The sequence below is a fragment of the Maylandia zebra genome, unplaced genomic scaffold (assembly GCF_041146795.1).
Source record: "Maylandia zebra isolate NMK-2024a unplaced genomic scaffold, Mzebra_GT3a scaffold02, whole genome shotgun sequence".
Lineage (NCBI taxonomy): Eukaryota > Metazoa > Chordata > Actinopteri > Cichliformes > Cichlidae > Maylandia > Maylandia zebra.
The window spans coordinates 1,114,792-1,129,249 of record NW_027490032.1 but is presented as its reverse complement, the minus strand read 5'-3'; the positions used below and the strand labels follow the sequence as shown (position 1 = coordinate 1,129,249).

Here is a 14,458-nt window from a genome sequence, read left to right as displayed (position 1 = left end):
AAGCAGTGAAAATTTAGTTTTTACAGAATAAAATGTGGGCAGGACTGATGCCTCAGTGTGTAGCTGTCCATACCTCGACGTTACAAAAGCACAACCACTGTCCACACCCCAACCACACCTCACCTCACAGTAAATGATCATTTCCATTTTAAGCATTTCCAAATGATCATTTTCCATACTGCCAGTATAAATATACACAGTATACTGCATCACTACAATATAGATGTTTTACACACTCCTTTTGTTGTTGACATTTACAGGCTGTGTGCAAAAGGCCACACTCTTCAAATTCATGCCAACTAATATTTTTACGTCCAGTAGGTGTCCTACTAGAGCAAATGAAGCTTCAAGAAACTTTGGGCTGGGGCGAACCAATTGGATGAAAAGCTTCAGTGCTTCATGAAGCTTCATCTGCCCATCACTAGGTGTCTCTGCCTTCAAATCAAGACCACACGGTTAAACCCACGAACAGTGACGCTTCTTTCTGCCGAGACCGCCCGACTCCATTAACTGAACAGTGAATGGGTGGGTGTTGACGTTGTTTTTCATGAGGTGTAGTCAGACCATCACTTATGAAATGTGCAATATAGATGAGATTAACGCAATTTACAATGGAAATAGTTGTGAAAATAAAGAAAAACCATTAAGTGAGAAGATGTGTCTGAACTTTGGCCGGTGATCTACTGGCGTTCAGATCAACTGGCGTCGGTCGAACAGATGTGTGGCAGTCTTGCGTTTCAGGAGCTGCTACCGACAAACCAGCAAAAAAAACACCAAATGGAATAGAATAGAATAGAATAGAATTCAACTTTATTGTCATTGCACATGCACAGGTACAGGGCAACGAAATGCAGTTTGCATCCATCCAGAAGTGCTTTAGTGATATAGATATATTACAATATATATTAGCAATAATATAGATATGTGAGTATATTACAGAAATGGGTCTATTATGGTATGTTATAATGTACACGGTATGAAGTATGTTGTGAATATTCTATAACTACACAGCAAAATCTCCAGTGTTAAATTAACACTAGAGAGTGTCTATATGGGTCCACACCTCTGAGTGTTAAATACAACACTGTTGAGTGTTAAATTAACACTTTTGACAGTGTTATATGTTTAAAAGTAACCTAGTCAGTTTTGAAGATTAACAAAGACTAACACTGAGCAGTGCTGATTTTCTAACACTGGAAAATAACTCAAAATGTTAGAAATATTCCAGTGTTAGAAAATCAGCACTGCTCAGTGTTAGTCTTTGTTAATCTTCAAAACTGACTAGGTTACTTTTAAACATATAACACTGTCAAAAGTGTTAATTTAACACTCAACAGTGTTGTATTTAACACTCAGAGGTGTGGACCCATATAGACACTCTCTAGTGTTAATTTAACACTGGAGATTTTGCTGTGTATAAGTATGTACAGGCTGTAGTGAGTACAAGCTATGTACAGGATATGAACAGGATATAAATATGAAAAACTATACAGAATATGAAATAAATAACTTTACAGAATCTGGGATATACAGCTATACAGAAATGGGAACTATGCAAGTTGTAAACAGTTGTAGGATTAAAGATTATCGAATGTACAGAATGATTATTTACACAGAGCTATACAGTAGTGCAGTTAAGATAAGTGAGATATAATTCCTACAGAGGCTATATAAAGTGCTAGTGGTTGTGAGTGGTGGTTCAGTCCATGTTATTATTGTGTTTGAGGGTACAGTTGTCCATTGTGGGTGTGTGTATGTTCAGTCCATGAGTTTAACGTGGGTCAGATGTCAGGAGGCAGAGTTCAGGAGTCTGACAGCTGTGGGGAAGAAGCTGTTCCGGTACCTGGTGGTCTTAGTCCGGAGGCTCCTGTGGCGCCTCCCAGAGGGCAGGAGGGTGAAGAGTCCATGTGATGGGTGACTGGGGTCTTTGATGATTTTCCCAGCCCTTTTCAGACACCGCTTCCTGTAGATGTCTTTTATGGCAGGAAGTGGTGCTCCGGCGATGCGCTGGGCAGTTTTCACGACCCTCTGCAACGCCTTCCGGTCCGAGGCAGAGCAGTTCCCGTACCAGACTGTTATACAGTTGGTCAGGATGCTCTCGATGGTGCAGCGATAGAAGTTCACCAGGATGTCTGAGGACAGGTGGTTCTTCCTCAGAGTCCTCAAGAAGAAGAGGCGCTGGTGAGCCTTCTTGACCAGCTTGGAGCAGTGTCATCTGTGACACTTCTGAGGTTATCTCAAACACACTCCATCAGTCTTGATGCTGCTGAACAACAAAATGTTTAAAAATGTCGCGAGTGTACCTGGTGATATTCTAATGCGCGATGCGATCGCGAAAACAGCAAACAATTAACACCACGCCGATGTTGTTCACAGGACAGCAAGAGTAAACAATCAGGAGACTCTTGTCGTCGTTATCGTTCCCCTCGCACGATTTATTTCTCCGGTTTCAGCGTTTTTGCTTCACAACTAAAGCGAGCAGTTTGCTTTGTGCACTAACATGGACTCGAGTCAACCAGCGCCACCTCTGGCCAAGTGCCACAGCCTACAGCCAGATCAACTTGTGACACACATCTGCAACACGTTTGAATTCGTTTCATGCACAACACATTTGTACCTTTCAATTGTGTCTGTTTTGTAAAGTTGACAGCGCGTTAGGCAAATAGGCAGGCTCCATCCCCAGCCTCGCTAGAGGCACAGAGACTTTACAGTGAGACAAGGACACATGACTGACTGGAGAGACAGAACATGGAAGGCACGAAAAACGTGAAACATAGTGTCGCGAAATCAGTTTTACCCCGGTTCTTTTTATTCCTCGAGCATCCAGAGATGGCACCGGACTCAGTAGTCATTTTCACAAAACTTTTATTCATCTTTATTTATCTTTACTCTTCTTCATTTAAGCATGCACTTCTAGAAGGGAAGATGAGGCCGGTGTCCCTCTGCAAAAATCTTCACTCCTTTGTTTGTTACAGTCAGCTTTATACAAGTGACCCCATCATAAAACCCCCACGGTGTGCTGCAAACTCTGTCTGTGTCTATGTGCACGAGCACATGAATGCCTACATGTGCACGTTCCCACGTGTCTATGTGAGTGCTCGTGTGTGACTGTGTACGCATACCTGTGTGTATGTGTGAGTGCACATGAGTGAGTGTGCGTGTGGATGTGTGTGCATGACAGTTAAAACACTGTGGGTGAAGATATCTTCCTAGAGGTCATAAAACTCCCCCCACAGTTATAAATGTTAACACCCCCACCTTAAAACATCCTCTGGGGAATTTCCACTCAGTGGGGGAGAAACCTTCTAAAATCTACTCCTAAATTCACAACACAATAAGGCCTTTATTACTTTACAAACAGTGTCTCTACAATAATTCTACATTCTATGATAACACATTTCTAAACTCTAAAATAAGCTAAATATTCCTACAATAGGAAGACACAAAGACAGAAACCTAAAGACTAAAAACTATAACATAAGCACAAAACCATAAAGAGGACAAAGACCATGAATATCAAATCAAAGAATATTAACTCAAACCAGAAAGTACACACACTGGGTCACAGACACAGTACCACGACATAAATGGGTTGATAAAATATAATATTGCTGACCCCATAAAAAATCAAACAGTTTTTAGATGTTTTCCATTATGATCATTTCCATCATCTCCTGAGGTTATGTCTGCATTAGAAGAATATATACTGACATCTAAATGGTTAAATCACAGCAAATCCTTGTGTTTTTCAACCACTGAAATACACATTCTTTGCAATGTCCTCCTGGCATTTTCCTCAACATGATGGGGCTAGTAATCAATGCAGTCCTCTTGTCAGTCTGTCTAGTTCCAGCAGTTTTGAATTTTGTCACATGCTTTATTTATTTATTTCTGACAAGCTGAATCCAGATGTAAATTAGAATGCTAAAAGGTTAAAGGGTTCATCAGTTTTACAAATTGACTCAAGCAAACTGTGGCAGAGCAACTGATCATTGCCACAGAACAAGTAAACTTCCCTAAGCTAAACATTACCCTCTGCTGGTCTTATCAAACCAACTGGAGGAGTGGTATTAGTTTCATTTATCAGTGCTTCCAATATGACTGTACTACAAAGTTGTAAAATGGTAAATATATCTGTTTAATGATAAAATGTTGTTGCTTAAATTTATTTATGTATTTATTGCTAAAAAAGTGGCATTAAAACAACTAAATGTCAGAAGAATTTAAATGTGATGTGATCACCTTGGATTAACTAACATTAAAACAAGCATCAAAACATTTTTTGACCTGAGAAAACACAAAAAAAAAAGTCAGTATATTTTATGTAGTTTAAACACTTTTACTATGAAATGATGGAAACCATTGAGACACACAGACTCAGAGGAAGAGGGCGGGCTTTCCTTGGTGTCAGTGACAGAAATGAGAAAAAGCTGAAATGAGTGAGAAGGACGATGAAGGAAACATCTGTGCTGTGTCTGCTCTGTAAGTAGAATCTCTGTGTTTGTTTGAATTCTTGCACTTTGACTGTCTGCTCTCCTGATAACTGATGATGGAGGAGAAGACATGAAAAACAAATCAGGCTGAATTCAAGTTCAAAACACCATGAGAATGAAATGCAAGTCTACAAGGAAAATTTTCATTGGTTAACCAGGAAACAAGAAAGAGAGGTTAAGTCAATGACTTTATCAATATAACCTCAATGTAGACATGCATTCACTTTTTTTGTAATTCAGTGTTTGTTGCATTGTAGCCCAAAAGGCTACAAAAAAGAGGACAGAGCAGCTGTCATAGCTAACATACTTCAGTGATGCAAATTTATGTCTAATTTTGCATTTTTTCAAATTACGGAAAACCGATATGGTCTATACCTGATGTTTTGAGCCCCCATCAAGATTAGTCCCATTGTTAATCAGAGTTAATTGGAATCAATGTAGTATGCAGAGTTTTGCAAAAAAATTTATTTATCAAATGTTTCCATTCTCTCCTAATAATAATAACACTCACAAGTATAGCAAGAGCTACTGATGCTAATAATATTTTTTTTTTTAGAGTTAAAACAAGGCTGTGCTTTCCAATGCAAAGCTGCATCCTAACAGATAAAAAATGTTTGTTGGTTTTTATTGCAGTTTAGTTTGTAGTTTAGTAGCGTTCTTCAGAAACTCCATTTGTGTCCAGCATCAACAGAAGTCTTTCTGTATGTGCACCTGGGTTTGTACCTTTTTTGGTGGCAAAATTTTATCAAATAATAACTTTAAACTAACCCAAATATAATTTCTTTTCAGCTTTGTCCTCATTTCTTTGCTGCACAACAAACCAAGGTCAGTAAACCTAATTGATATGCTTCTGAAAATCTCATTCACACAGAAAAACCTTTATAATTTTATAATATGTACTTTATTTGCCCCAAAGTTGAGAAATATGTGTGTCTGAGCAGCTAAAACAGCAAAGGCAATGTGAATGAAGGAAATTCAACAGCTTAATAATTTATTCGGTTCAAGCTTTTTTGCTGTACACTATTTCAAGAATTAAACAATTTGACTGTTTTTGACAATAGTAAAATAATCATCAGTTTTTTCTTTTTAACCCTCACAGCTCGTCTTACTGTGAGTCCCAGCAGCTCTCAATTCTTTGAAGGAGACTTTGTGTCTCTGAGCTGTGAGGAGGACGACAGCTCTGCTGGATGGACTCTGAGGAGAAACACAAGCAAACAACAGAGGACTCAGTGTGGAGATGGGTGGGGAGAAGGAGCTGGTTCTTCATGTAACATCAGCTACATCTTCATGTGGGACAGTGGAGTTTACTGGTGTGAGTCCAGAGAGGGTCCCATCAGTAACATGGTTAACCTGACAGTCACTGGTAAGCTGAGTGTGTGGAGTTAGTGTTGATGAAGCTGTGTGTAAATGGATGAAATGCTGTAGTTTGTCATTGTAGTTTGTTCAGAATGTGACAATAATTAATGACTGTTTACTTTATTTTAGAGAAACACACCACCACACCTCCACCTACATCCACACCTCCACCTACATATCGCCCTTCCTCACTCTCGCCTCCTGTTCTCTCTGTGCTGTCATGTGTTGGATCAGTCTGTGTTGTGGCTCTGCTGGTGGGACGATGTGTTCACAGGAAACCTGAAGGTGAAACTCAGACTTTATTAGTTAGAAACAAAAAAAATAGAAAGTTAAAATACATTTAACAATTATGTTTCCACTGACATTAACATACAATAACTTATACAGTCATCCATCTTGTTTTTCAGCAGATGGGGGAGAAGATGAAAAAAGTGACATCATGTACAGTGACATCAAAATCTCAAATCATCAGCGACACCTATTAAGACAAAGCAAAGGTAATATTTCATTTTATGTATGTATTTACTTTATGTATGTATTTACTTTATGTATGTACTTTATGTATGAAGTTTCATGCTTGTATCTTTGTTAGCAATTTCTACAGGAAAACCAAAAAGTGGTTAAAAGGTACAGACAGCTCAGTGGAGTTTTCCTGTTTTGTTTCAGTGTTCCTCACCAAAACTCACTGTATCATTTTTAGTAATATGTTAAACATGATTCAGATCCCTTAACCTTCATGTTGTGTTTATTTCATATGAAACAATTTTGTTTTCCCAGTAAAAACATGACAGGTTTCATTAAAACTCATCATAAAACACTATAACAACAGATATATTTCACTACTAGTTGCATTAGTTCTTTTTATCAAGTTAACTTCTTGAACTTCTGTTTGTTATTTGTGGGCTGTGTGTCTCATTAATCTGAGCTTAAATATCTTGAATTCAAGCTCTAAAAACCATAATTTCTGCATTTTTTGAGATTCTTCCAGTATTGCGCCGTCTCCAACTTTGGTGGGGCTGTGGTCATATTGTTCCCCTGCCACTGAGAGAATACCTTAGACGATTTGGTTGTGTACAGCTGGTTTAGTAAGACTAGATGCCTTTGAGAAGTCGGTATTCTGTTAGGGTCCTAAGGCTAGACCCACAAATGCTAAGCAAACCCACCTCAGATATAAGAGAGAGACAGAAAAATGAAGCCATAGCGGCTTGGAGGTCGCCTGTATTAACAAGGTCCGCGTCAGGTGTTGAGGAACCAGGACCATTTTGCATGTTTCCCCTGCATATGCAGTCTGCTTTCATGGGCATACACACAAGACCCTCCTACAATCCTTTGATTTGTTTCAGAAATATCATTGTCCAATCAAAGCCTATAAATGTACTGTAGTTGTTCTGTATTTGTAGACAACCATTAACCCGTTTGTGCCCAGATTTTTTTCAGAGTTGTAAGGCATATCATTTTATCAGTTGAGTCCCTCTGAATCATGTTATGTATTTATTTTTTCCATTTTGTACTTTTTTTTTGAAGAAAATAGCATTTTTATGACTGGCAACAATTGTTGCCAGTAGTCACACAGCTTGTCACTAGGTCAAATGTCACCTAATAATAATAATAGAGAAGTAATAATAATAATATAATAAGAACAAAATAATAATATAGTCATAATAAATAATAACAAAAAGGTGAAGCCTCAGGTTCCCCCTGTATAAAATTCAAAACATCAAACAATTTGAACTGATTTCTTTATTCTCAATTTTTTTATACTCAAAAACTCAACAAACATTTTTTTCTTAGAACCTCTAAAAACATATATACATATATAACATATTTCTTCCCATACATTCCATCATCTTTCATGCATGTTCTACTCAGTGTGGTACTTCTTGAAGCACTCCACATGTAGTGGCACATCACACTTTCCACACGCAAATGATGTGCGTCCGCCGCAGTTCTTGCATCGCTTGTACCTGCTACCAGTGTTGCAGGGCCAGTGGTTCAAATTATCAAACCTGGTGGCATCAGTTATCGCCACCGCCATTGAAGATCTTCTGCCCTGCCTACTTGGCTTTGTTCCATGGCGCAGGAGGAGGGTCTGGGCTACCAGCCTCTGGAAGGAGAGGAGATCCTTCTCCCCGCTTTTCCAGGACCTAAATGAATGACAAAACAAGCATGATAGATGCATGAATGTGCATCGTTTCATCCTTTCTACAACGCCATGCCCCATATGTAGAATGTTCTGTAAAAGCAATATCACACTTGAGTTTGTGATGTTGGTCTGGATGCACTGTTGCTCTTGTCGACCGAAGAGCACTAGCGATGACCTCGAGTCAAACATCACCAACTCGATTGTGATATCACTAAATAACATACAGCCTTGTGTACCTGTAATAGCACCAGCTGTTCACCATGGCACTGTTCAGGGCCCAGCTGAAACATGGCCACCACCACTTCTTGGACCGGATGTTGACTCTGTAGCGGCTGACAAACTGGTCATGCAGGTCCACTCCTCCCATGTGTGTGTTGTAGTCCTGGATACACTTGGGCTGTCTGACCTTGTCCATAGTCCGCTTCTGTTTATTCCATCTCTTCGCCTCAGTTTCGGTGAACTCCCTCTCCATGTTCGACACCACGGTGACCACGCTGTTGTCATTCCACCTTACAATCAGCTTCTCTGCCTCAACCAGATACTCAGCATCTCCTCTGGGTGTCTTCTTGAAGGTCTGGGGTGCTGTGAAGGGAACGTTATGGAGCTGAGTTTGTCGCATCGTGCCACAGCTGCCATAGCCTCTCAGGGTCATCTCATCCACCAGGGACAGGGTTGTGAAGAGGTTGTCGTGGTAAAACTTGACTCCAGGTGGCACTTCAGCTTTCTCTGCCAGGCCAAGGCCAAGGCCAAGGCCAGCTTTGGCCGCAATTTTGATTTTTTTGAATTTCCTGTCTTGGTTCTTAGTTTTGTGGAGCATGGGCCCAACAATCTGACTGGTCACATTTTCATTTGTGCCACTGACCTTTCTAGTCTCTGTCTGACTCACTGAGGATGAGCACCCAGGATCATCATCGGGGGGATTTGGCAGCTGCATGTCCGAATTAGGTAGAAAGCCTTCACCTTTGAGTATTCTTGATGGGAGGCGGTTATGGTCACCAGTGGCCTCATCATCAGATTGGTCACTGTCACAGTCTGTGTCATGTGCGTGCATTTCTGACTCAGGCACAACTGTGATGTCCGCCACAGTTTCAGAGTCCTGCAGCATGGCCAGGATCTCTGCTACGGTGTACCTAAGGAAAGGACAACATACATGTTAGCTAGCAAGCGAATTTTAGCTAGCAAGAAAATGATGTATGGTAATGTATAAAAATCCTATACACAGAGGCCTTGAATACCTGTGAATTTATTTAGCTAGGAATTATTCTAAAAGGACTAAAATGAGCCATTGTACATCATTCTACAATTTTAAATAAGTAAATTAGGAGCAATCCTGCAGACAGTGTTTTCCTTTAGTTAGCGACATGCTATGTGCCCACTGGCAACTTTTGTTGCCACTCACAGAAATAAGCCCATGAACAAAAAAATATTTATCCTAGGTACAATTTTTTTGGGGAGGGTTACTCTAGAGACTTGAATGATTAAATAATTATAAATATGTTTGGGGGGAAAGTCATAAGAAATTTATGAAAATTACCTCTTTCCAGGATGATTTGCATCCGCCATGTCTTCAGCCAGAAAGAGCGGGAAGCAGATGATGTCATGCGATAGGAAGCACTTGGAAACGATTTTTTAAAAATCAAAACCTTTGTCTAAGTTGTCTACTAGCATATAAGTGGAAAAAGTTGCATTAGTACCTTTGAGATTTTTTATTGTGAGTCGAAAATGACAGTGATAAACTTTGGCAACAATTGTTGCCAGTGGGGCAAAACGGGTTAACAGTGAAAGTTGTTCTTTACATGCCAAACTGTGTTGTTCAGTCTGTGGTTAACAGAAACTAGCAGCTTTGTGGTTGTCCAGGTTTCTATTTCCTGTTTCTGCTCAGTTTTTACTGCAGGGCTGTTAATGCACTTACATTCAATTTTGGATGCGACTTACATGAACGTAATTTTTGTGTTGTGATATCCTGGTATGTTGATAGCTGGTGCGTTCATCCTGTAGTTTCAGCACATAGCCCAGTCAGTTTAAATTTAGCACTCTATATTGTCATTTAGTGCACTGATGTTTAAAAGGTAAACGAAAAGGGTAGTGTTGGGTTTATCTAGCCACAAACCCTGCTGGAACAGCAAGACCAACAAACTGCACGACAAAAAAAAAAAACAAGACAGAGCTCTTTGTGGCTCACGAGGGAAGTCAGCTCAGGCCTTCACCTGTCCTTAGCCAACTTCGACTGATTCCTTCGCTACAGCAAACAATCATTCATGAATATGCAATTACATGTGACATTTATAAGCAGGCATATCTGAACAACATCAATGTCTGTATTCTTTGTGTGTGTGTGTTCCAGCCATACTATAAATAGACCTATGACCTTTCAATAAATTTAAACCGTGTGTATGAGGTATGCAGAAAAGCAGAAGTAAGCGTCTCGCTAAACTATAAAAACAAGAACTTCTAACAGGTCATGTCTCAAACGCACATTTAAAGGTGTGAACTGTCAAACTTTTAAAAGAAACAGAACAGTCCGGTTTCAAAAGCTATAATTGAATTATAACGTTGAGCCTGCTTCCTCTCATCTCATGGTACACAAGTGCACACAGAATCTTATCTAATAAGGATAAGATTTTTATCAGCATATGAATGAATATGTAAGCATAAATGATTATATATTTCTAAGCACAAATGACAATAAAAAAAATATCAATTCCAAGAGCTAGTTCTTTTCTACTTCTGTGCCACCATCTTCTCTCTTCTCATATGGGAATTAAAATTTGTCTTGATAATATATCAAAGATACAAAAAAAATGACAAGCTTTTATCATTTAAATACCATAAAGGGTACAAAATGTGTATAATTCTGACTTCTCCAGCAGTCAGTTGTTGAAATGTTTGTCTGCTATAGCATTGTTCTAAACTTTTTCCTATTTCACAACTGTACAAATAGGAAGACGAATAAATAATGTCACCTTTGTGCTATGATTAATGTGACTGGCATTATTTATGTGACTGAACTACCTGCAATGATGTCCTCTGTGTGTTTTATTGTGCAGAGACTGATTCAGCTGCAGTCTACTCAGCAGTGAGAACAGAAGAGCTCAGTTATGGACGAATCATCATCAAAGAGAAGGAAAAAACCAAGAACAAAACCAAGAGGTACAGCTGCTTTTCTTTGTGTCTGTTAGGACACAGTTAGCTCACGGGTAAATAATGGAGAGCAAAGATGAGCTGATGGCGTTTTTTGTTGTTCTCAGGACTGAATTTTTGTAGTGATACACTCTGTATTGGTTTAACATCCGTTTGCTTACTGGTAGAACTGTTGCCTGATTCTACGGGTGTTAACGTTGAATTGCTAAAGATAACGGGTGGGTTTTCCAAAACAAACAATAACCACAGAGCTGCTTAATTTCTAAAATATGTGTTATAATGTCCATGAAAACAGTAAGTGTCATATTTCAAAGCACTTCTGTGGACTAACATTTGTATAAGTTGTAATATCTTCAGTTTCAGTGTGCAGACAGCTGATAGAAAAGCTGCTTTTCAAATAAAGATGTGGTAAAGGAATCAAATTCATGATAATTTCAGGTGTGTGGTAATATTTAAAACTACGTTCACACTGCACACAAAAGTGCATCAAATCCGACTTTTTTGACCCTATGTGACCCATAGCCGATCATGGTATGGCAGTGTGAACGGCACAAATCCGATCTGGGTCACTTTCGTATGTGGTACTGAATCCGATATATATCTGATGTTTGAGAAAGTGACTGCTGTTTGAATGGTCAAGTCGCATTAAATCCGTGTTTTACATCACTGACACAAGACAGACGGCAATTATCAGCGCCGGAGAAGACATCGCGAACGCTTCCTGTCCATCCAGTGTTAGTGAAACTGTTTGGACGTGAACATTTTATTTGTACTGTATAATAAGGTGACCATATTTTGATTTCCAAAAAAAGAGGACACTTAGCTCAGTCATGAAGAACTTGCTTAAAGAAACATATTTAACATATTTAAACGATGCCTTCTCTGTGCGGTTAATAATTTTTGAAATAAAATATGTCATATAGGCTTTTACAAGTCAATAAGTGCAAAAAAACCCAACTTAATATAAACCTCTGGAATTAAATAATGACACAGAAATAATGCCTCATCTGCTTAAGAAAAATTACCAGTACTGGGTCGTATGAGGGCTGGACTGGGACAAAAAATCGGCCCGGGCATTTTGACTAGAGACCGGCCCACCAGGTATTATAGGAAAAGCCATAAAGCCTTCGAATGAAAACAGACGCTGTTGTGACAGTGATGTACACAGTCTTTTTGGTATATGAATGTTTTCTATATGTTACGTAAGGCCCAAAATGGCCTCCGTACAAGAAAGTAGTAGCTCTAATATTGACCAGTAACGAACCACCACACGCACACTGTAATGGGTTACACAAGATCTGTTCTTTCTCCAGGTAAAACTACTGGCTGAAGACAACTCTGGCCAGGAATCCAAGGCCCAAAGCCACCGCGGTCAGGGTTGTTAGCCTGGTTACAAACAGGGGAAAGATGGTCACTTGGAAAAACAAGCAGCCAAAACGTATCAATCCTGCATCTTCCTCAAAAAGGCTTGCCACCCACCTTTTCAGGCCTGACTTCGTTCGAGGCTGGGTCTCCACATCACATCCTGGGAGCTGGAACTTCCCCAAAACTGGTCCAGTTTCCTTGTCAGGGACACAGAGAGTCTCCAGTCCAGTGTTTGTTTTCCTGCCTTCCAGCACATCCACTCACATCCCAATAAGAATGAGTCCTCCCTCCAACATCCTCAGTTTATTTTAAAAGAAAAACCAGGCCAGGTTAAAAATCTTTTCCGTTAAAATGTGCACACTTCATCCTGGATCTTCGCGGCTTCCCTGCTACACCAGTGTCCTACAAAAAAAACAACCAAAACACCTACTTCCTGTTTCCTCTCCCCTTTATAGAGTAGGGCTCCAATCCTCCCCAATCAGCTGCTCCCTGTATTCAACTCCAAATAGCTGGCAGCTGGACTAGAGTAGAATCTCCACTCTCACATGGGTGTGGCCTACACCTCACATCAAACACAAAGAAACACCAAAGCATGCAATTAATACAAAACAGAATCTAAAGTAATGCCAACCCAAAAGCTTAGTGGGGGATTCTCTCTATCCTTTTCCACCATGCTATACTCTGTAACATATACATTTTACATCAGATGAAAACTTTGGTTGTAAGATTCTGATAATTATTTATTAAAACTAGACATTTTACTATGAAAGTGTACCTAAAAAACTGGCCAGTTAGAGTGTGCATTGTGTATACATGTACATATATATCAGAGGATAGACTTTAAAGTTCTGATGCTGGTCTATAAAGCTCTGAATGGTTTAGGACCAAAATACATCAATGACCTCCTGACCCAGTATGAACCTTCCAGATCCCTCAGGTCATCTGGATCCGGTCTTTTATCAGTTCCCAGAGTCAGAACCAGACACAGAGAAGCTGCATTCAGCTTTTATGCTCCTTATATCTGGAACAAACTCCCAGAAAGCCTCAGATCAGCTGAAACACAGTTTATTTAAATCCAGGTTGAAGACTCACCTGTTCTCAGCTGCATTTGAATAAAGCACCAAATCCACACTTTAAGCTTAAATTTCAAAACTTACATTTAACTACTGATTTTATCTACTGTTCTGATTTTATCTGTTTTGATTTTATATACTGTTTTGTTTGTTTGTTTGTTAATTAGTTAGTTAGTTTATTTGCTTGTTTTAATCAATTTTAAATCATGCTTTTTATTTGTTTTTGTTTCTAATGTCTCTGTAAAGCACTTTGAATCACCTTGTTGTTGAATTGTGCTATACAAATAAACTTGCCTTGCCTTGCCTTACAAGGTCACATTCAGAATGACAACAGCCAGTAGGTGGCAGCAGAGGAGCTTCAGTTTGCCCAACACAATGTGTCTGACCTTTGACCTTTAATGTAACACGAGGAGTAACTGTGATTTTGAGCTTAAAAGTGAAAACAAGCTGTCAATTAAATTAAGTGGCTGTAGTAAAAAAAAACTGAGTTATGAGCACTGTTATGCCTGTTAAGTTCATAAAATCCAGTTTCCTTGTCTCTCTTTCCTTGTGTCTCTTCCTTGTCTCCTCTGCTCTTATCTCTGGTGGAAGGGAGTAAGACACGAGGAAAAGGATCAAGGAAGTCCAAACTGTGAGAGAAGAAGAGAGTTACAAAGTTACAAAGGCCGACTGAGTGATAATATTGGGTTGAGGTGGCAGTAGGTTGAGCAGGGTTTTCAGACAACCTTCTTCCCAGGAACACTTCCCATTTCCTTCTGGGGGATCCCCAGGCATTCCCTAGAAAGACAAGAAACATAACCTCTGCTCTGAGTGCCTGGAGGGTCTGGATGTACCTTGGGGTCTCTTTTAGAGTGCCTGAAACACCTCCAAAGAGATACACAGGAGCA

General features: G+C 39.5%; 1 protein-coding gene and 1 long non-coding RNA gene across 4 annotated transcripts; one reads left to right on the top strand and one right to left on the bottom strand.

The window, feature by feature from the left end:
* The first annotated feature begins 4,399 nt into the window (after window positions 1-4,399).
* LOC143415675 (uncharacterized) lies at window positions 4,400-12,619 on the top strand. The gene is made up of 7 exons (XM_076881035.1): window positions 4,400-4,482; window positions 5,283-5,318; window positions 5,593-5,856; window positions 5,979-6,134; window positions 6,260-6,346; window positions 11,040-11,142; window positions 12,447-12,619. The coding sequence occupies exons 1-7, from the start codon at window positions 4,452-4,454 to the stop codon at window positions 12,448-12,450; spliced, it is 681 nt and encodes a 226-aa protein (XP_076737150.1). The 5' UTR covers window positions 4,400-4,451; the 3' UTR covers window positions 12,451-12,619.
* LOC143415676 (uncharacterized) lies at window positions 5,493-12,737 on the bottom strand. Of its 3 annotated transcripts, none has more exons than XR_013096105.1 (5): window positions 12,613-12,737; window positions 12,410-12,519; window positions 6,213-6,327; window positions 6,015-6,128; window positions 5,493-5,687 (listed from the first exon to the last, which is right to left on the bottom strand). It is a non-coding gene; the product is annotated as an uncharacterized LOC143415676 (long non-coding RNA). The 3 variants fall into 3 exon arrangements; XR_013096107.1 differs by having other exon boundaries at window positions 6,025-6,128; XR_013096106.1 differs by having other exon boundaries at window positions 6,007-6,128; window positions 6,223-6,327.
* Between the last annotated feature and the right edge of the window lie 1,721 nt (window positions 12,738-14,458).

What these genes read in the sequence shown, in the direction of transcription:
- LOC143415675 (XM_076881035.1), top strand. Translation starts at nt 4,452, where the DNA reads ATGAAGGAAACATCTGTGCTGTGTCTGCTCT. An exon ending in TTGCTGCACAACAAACCAAG is followed by an intron (nt 5,319 to 5,592) that starts GTCAGTAAACCT and finishes TAACCCTCACAG; the next exon opens with CTCGTCTTACTGTGAGTCCC. An exon ending in TGTTCACAGGAAACCTGAAG is followed by an intron (nt 6,135 to 6,259) that starts GTGAAACTCAGA and finishes GTTTTTCAGCAG; the next exon opens with ATGGGGGAGAAGATGAAAAA.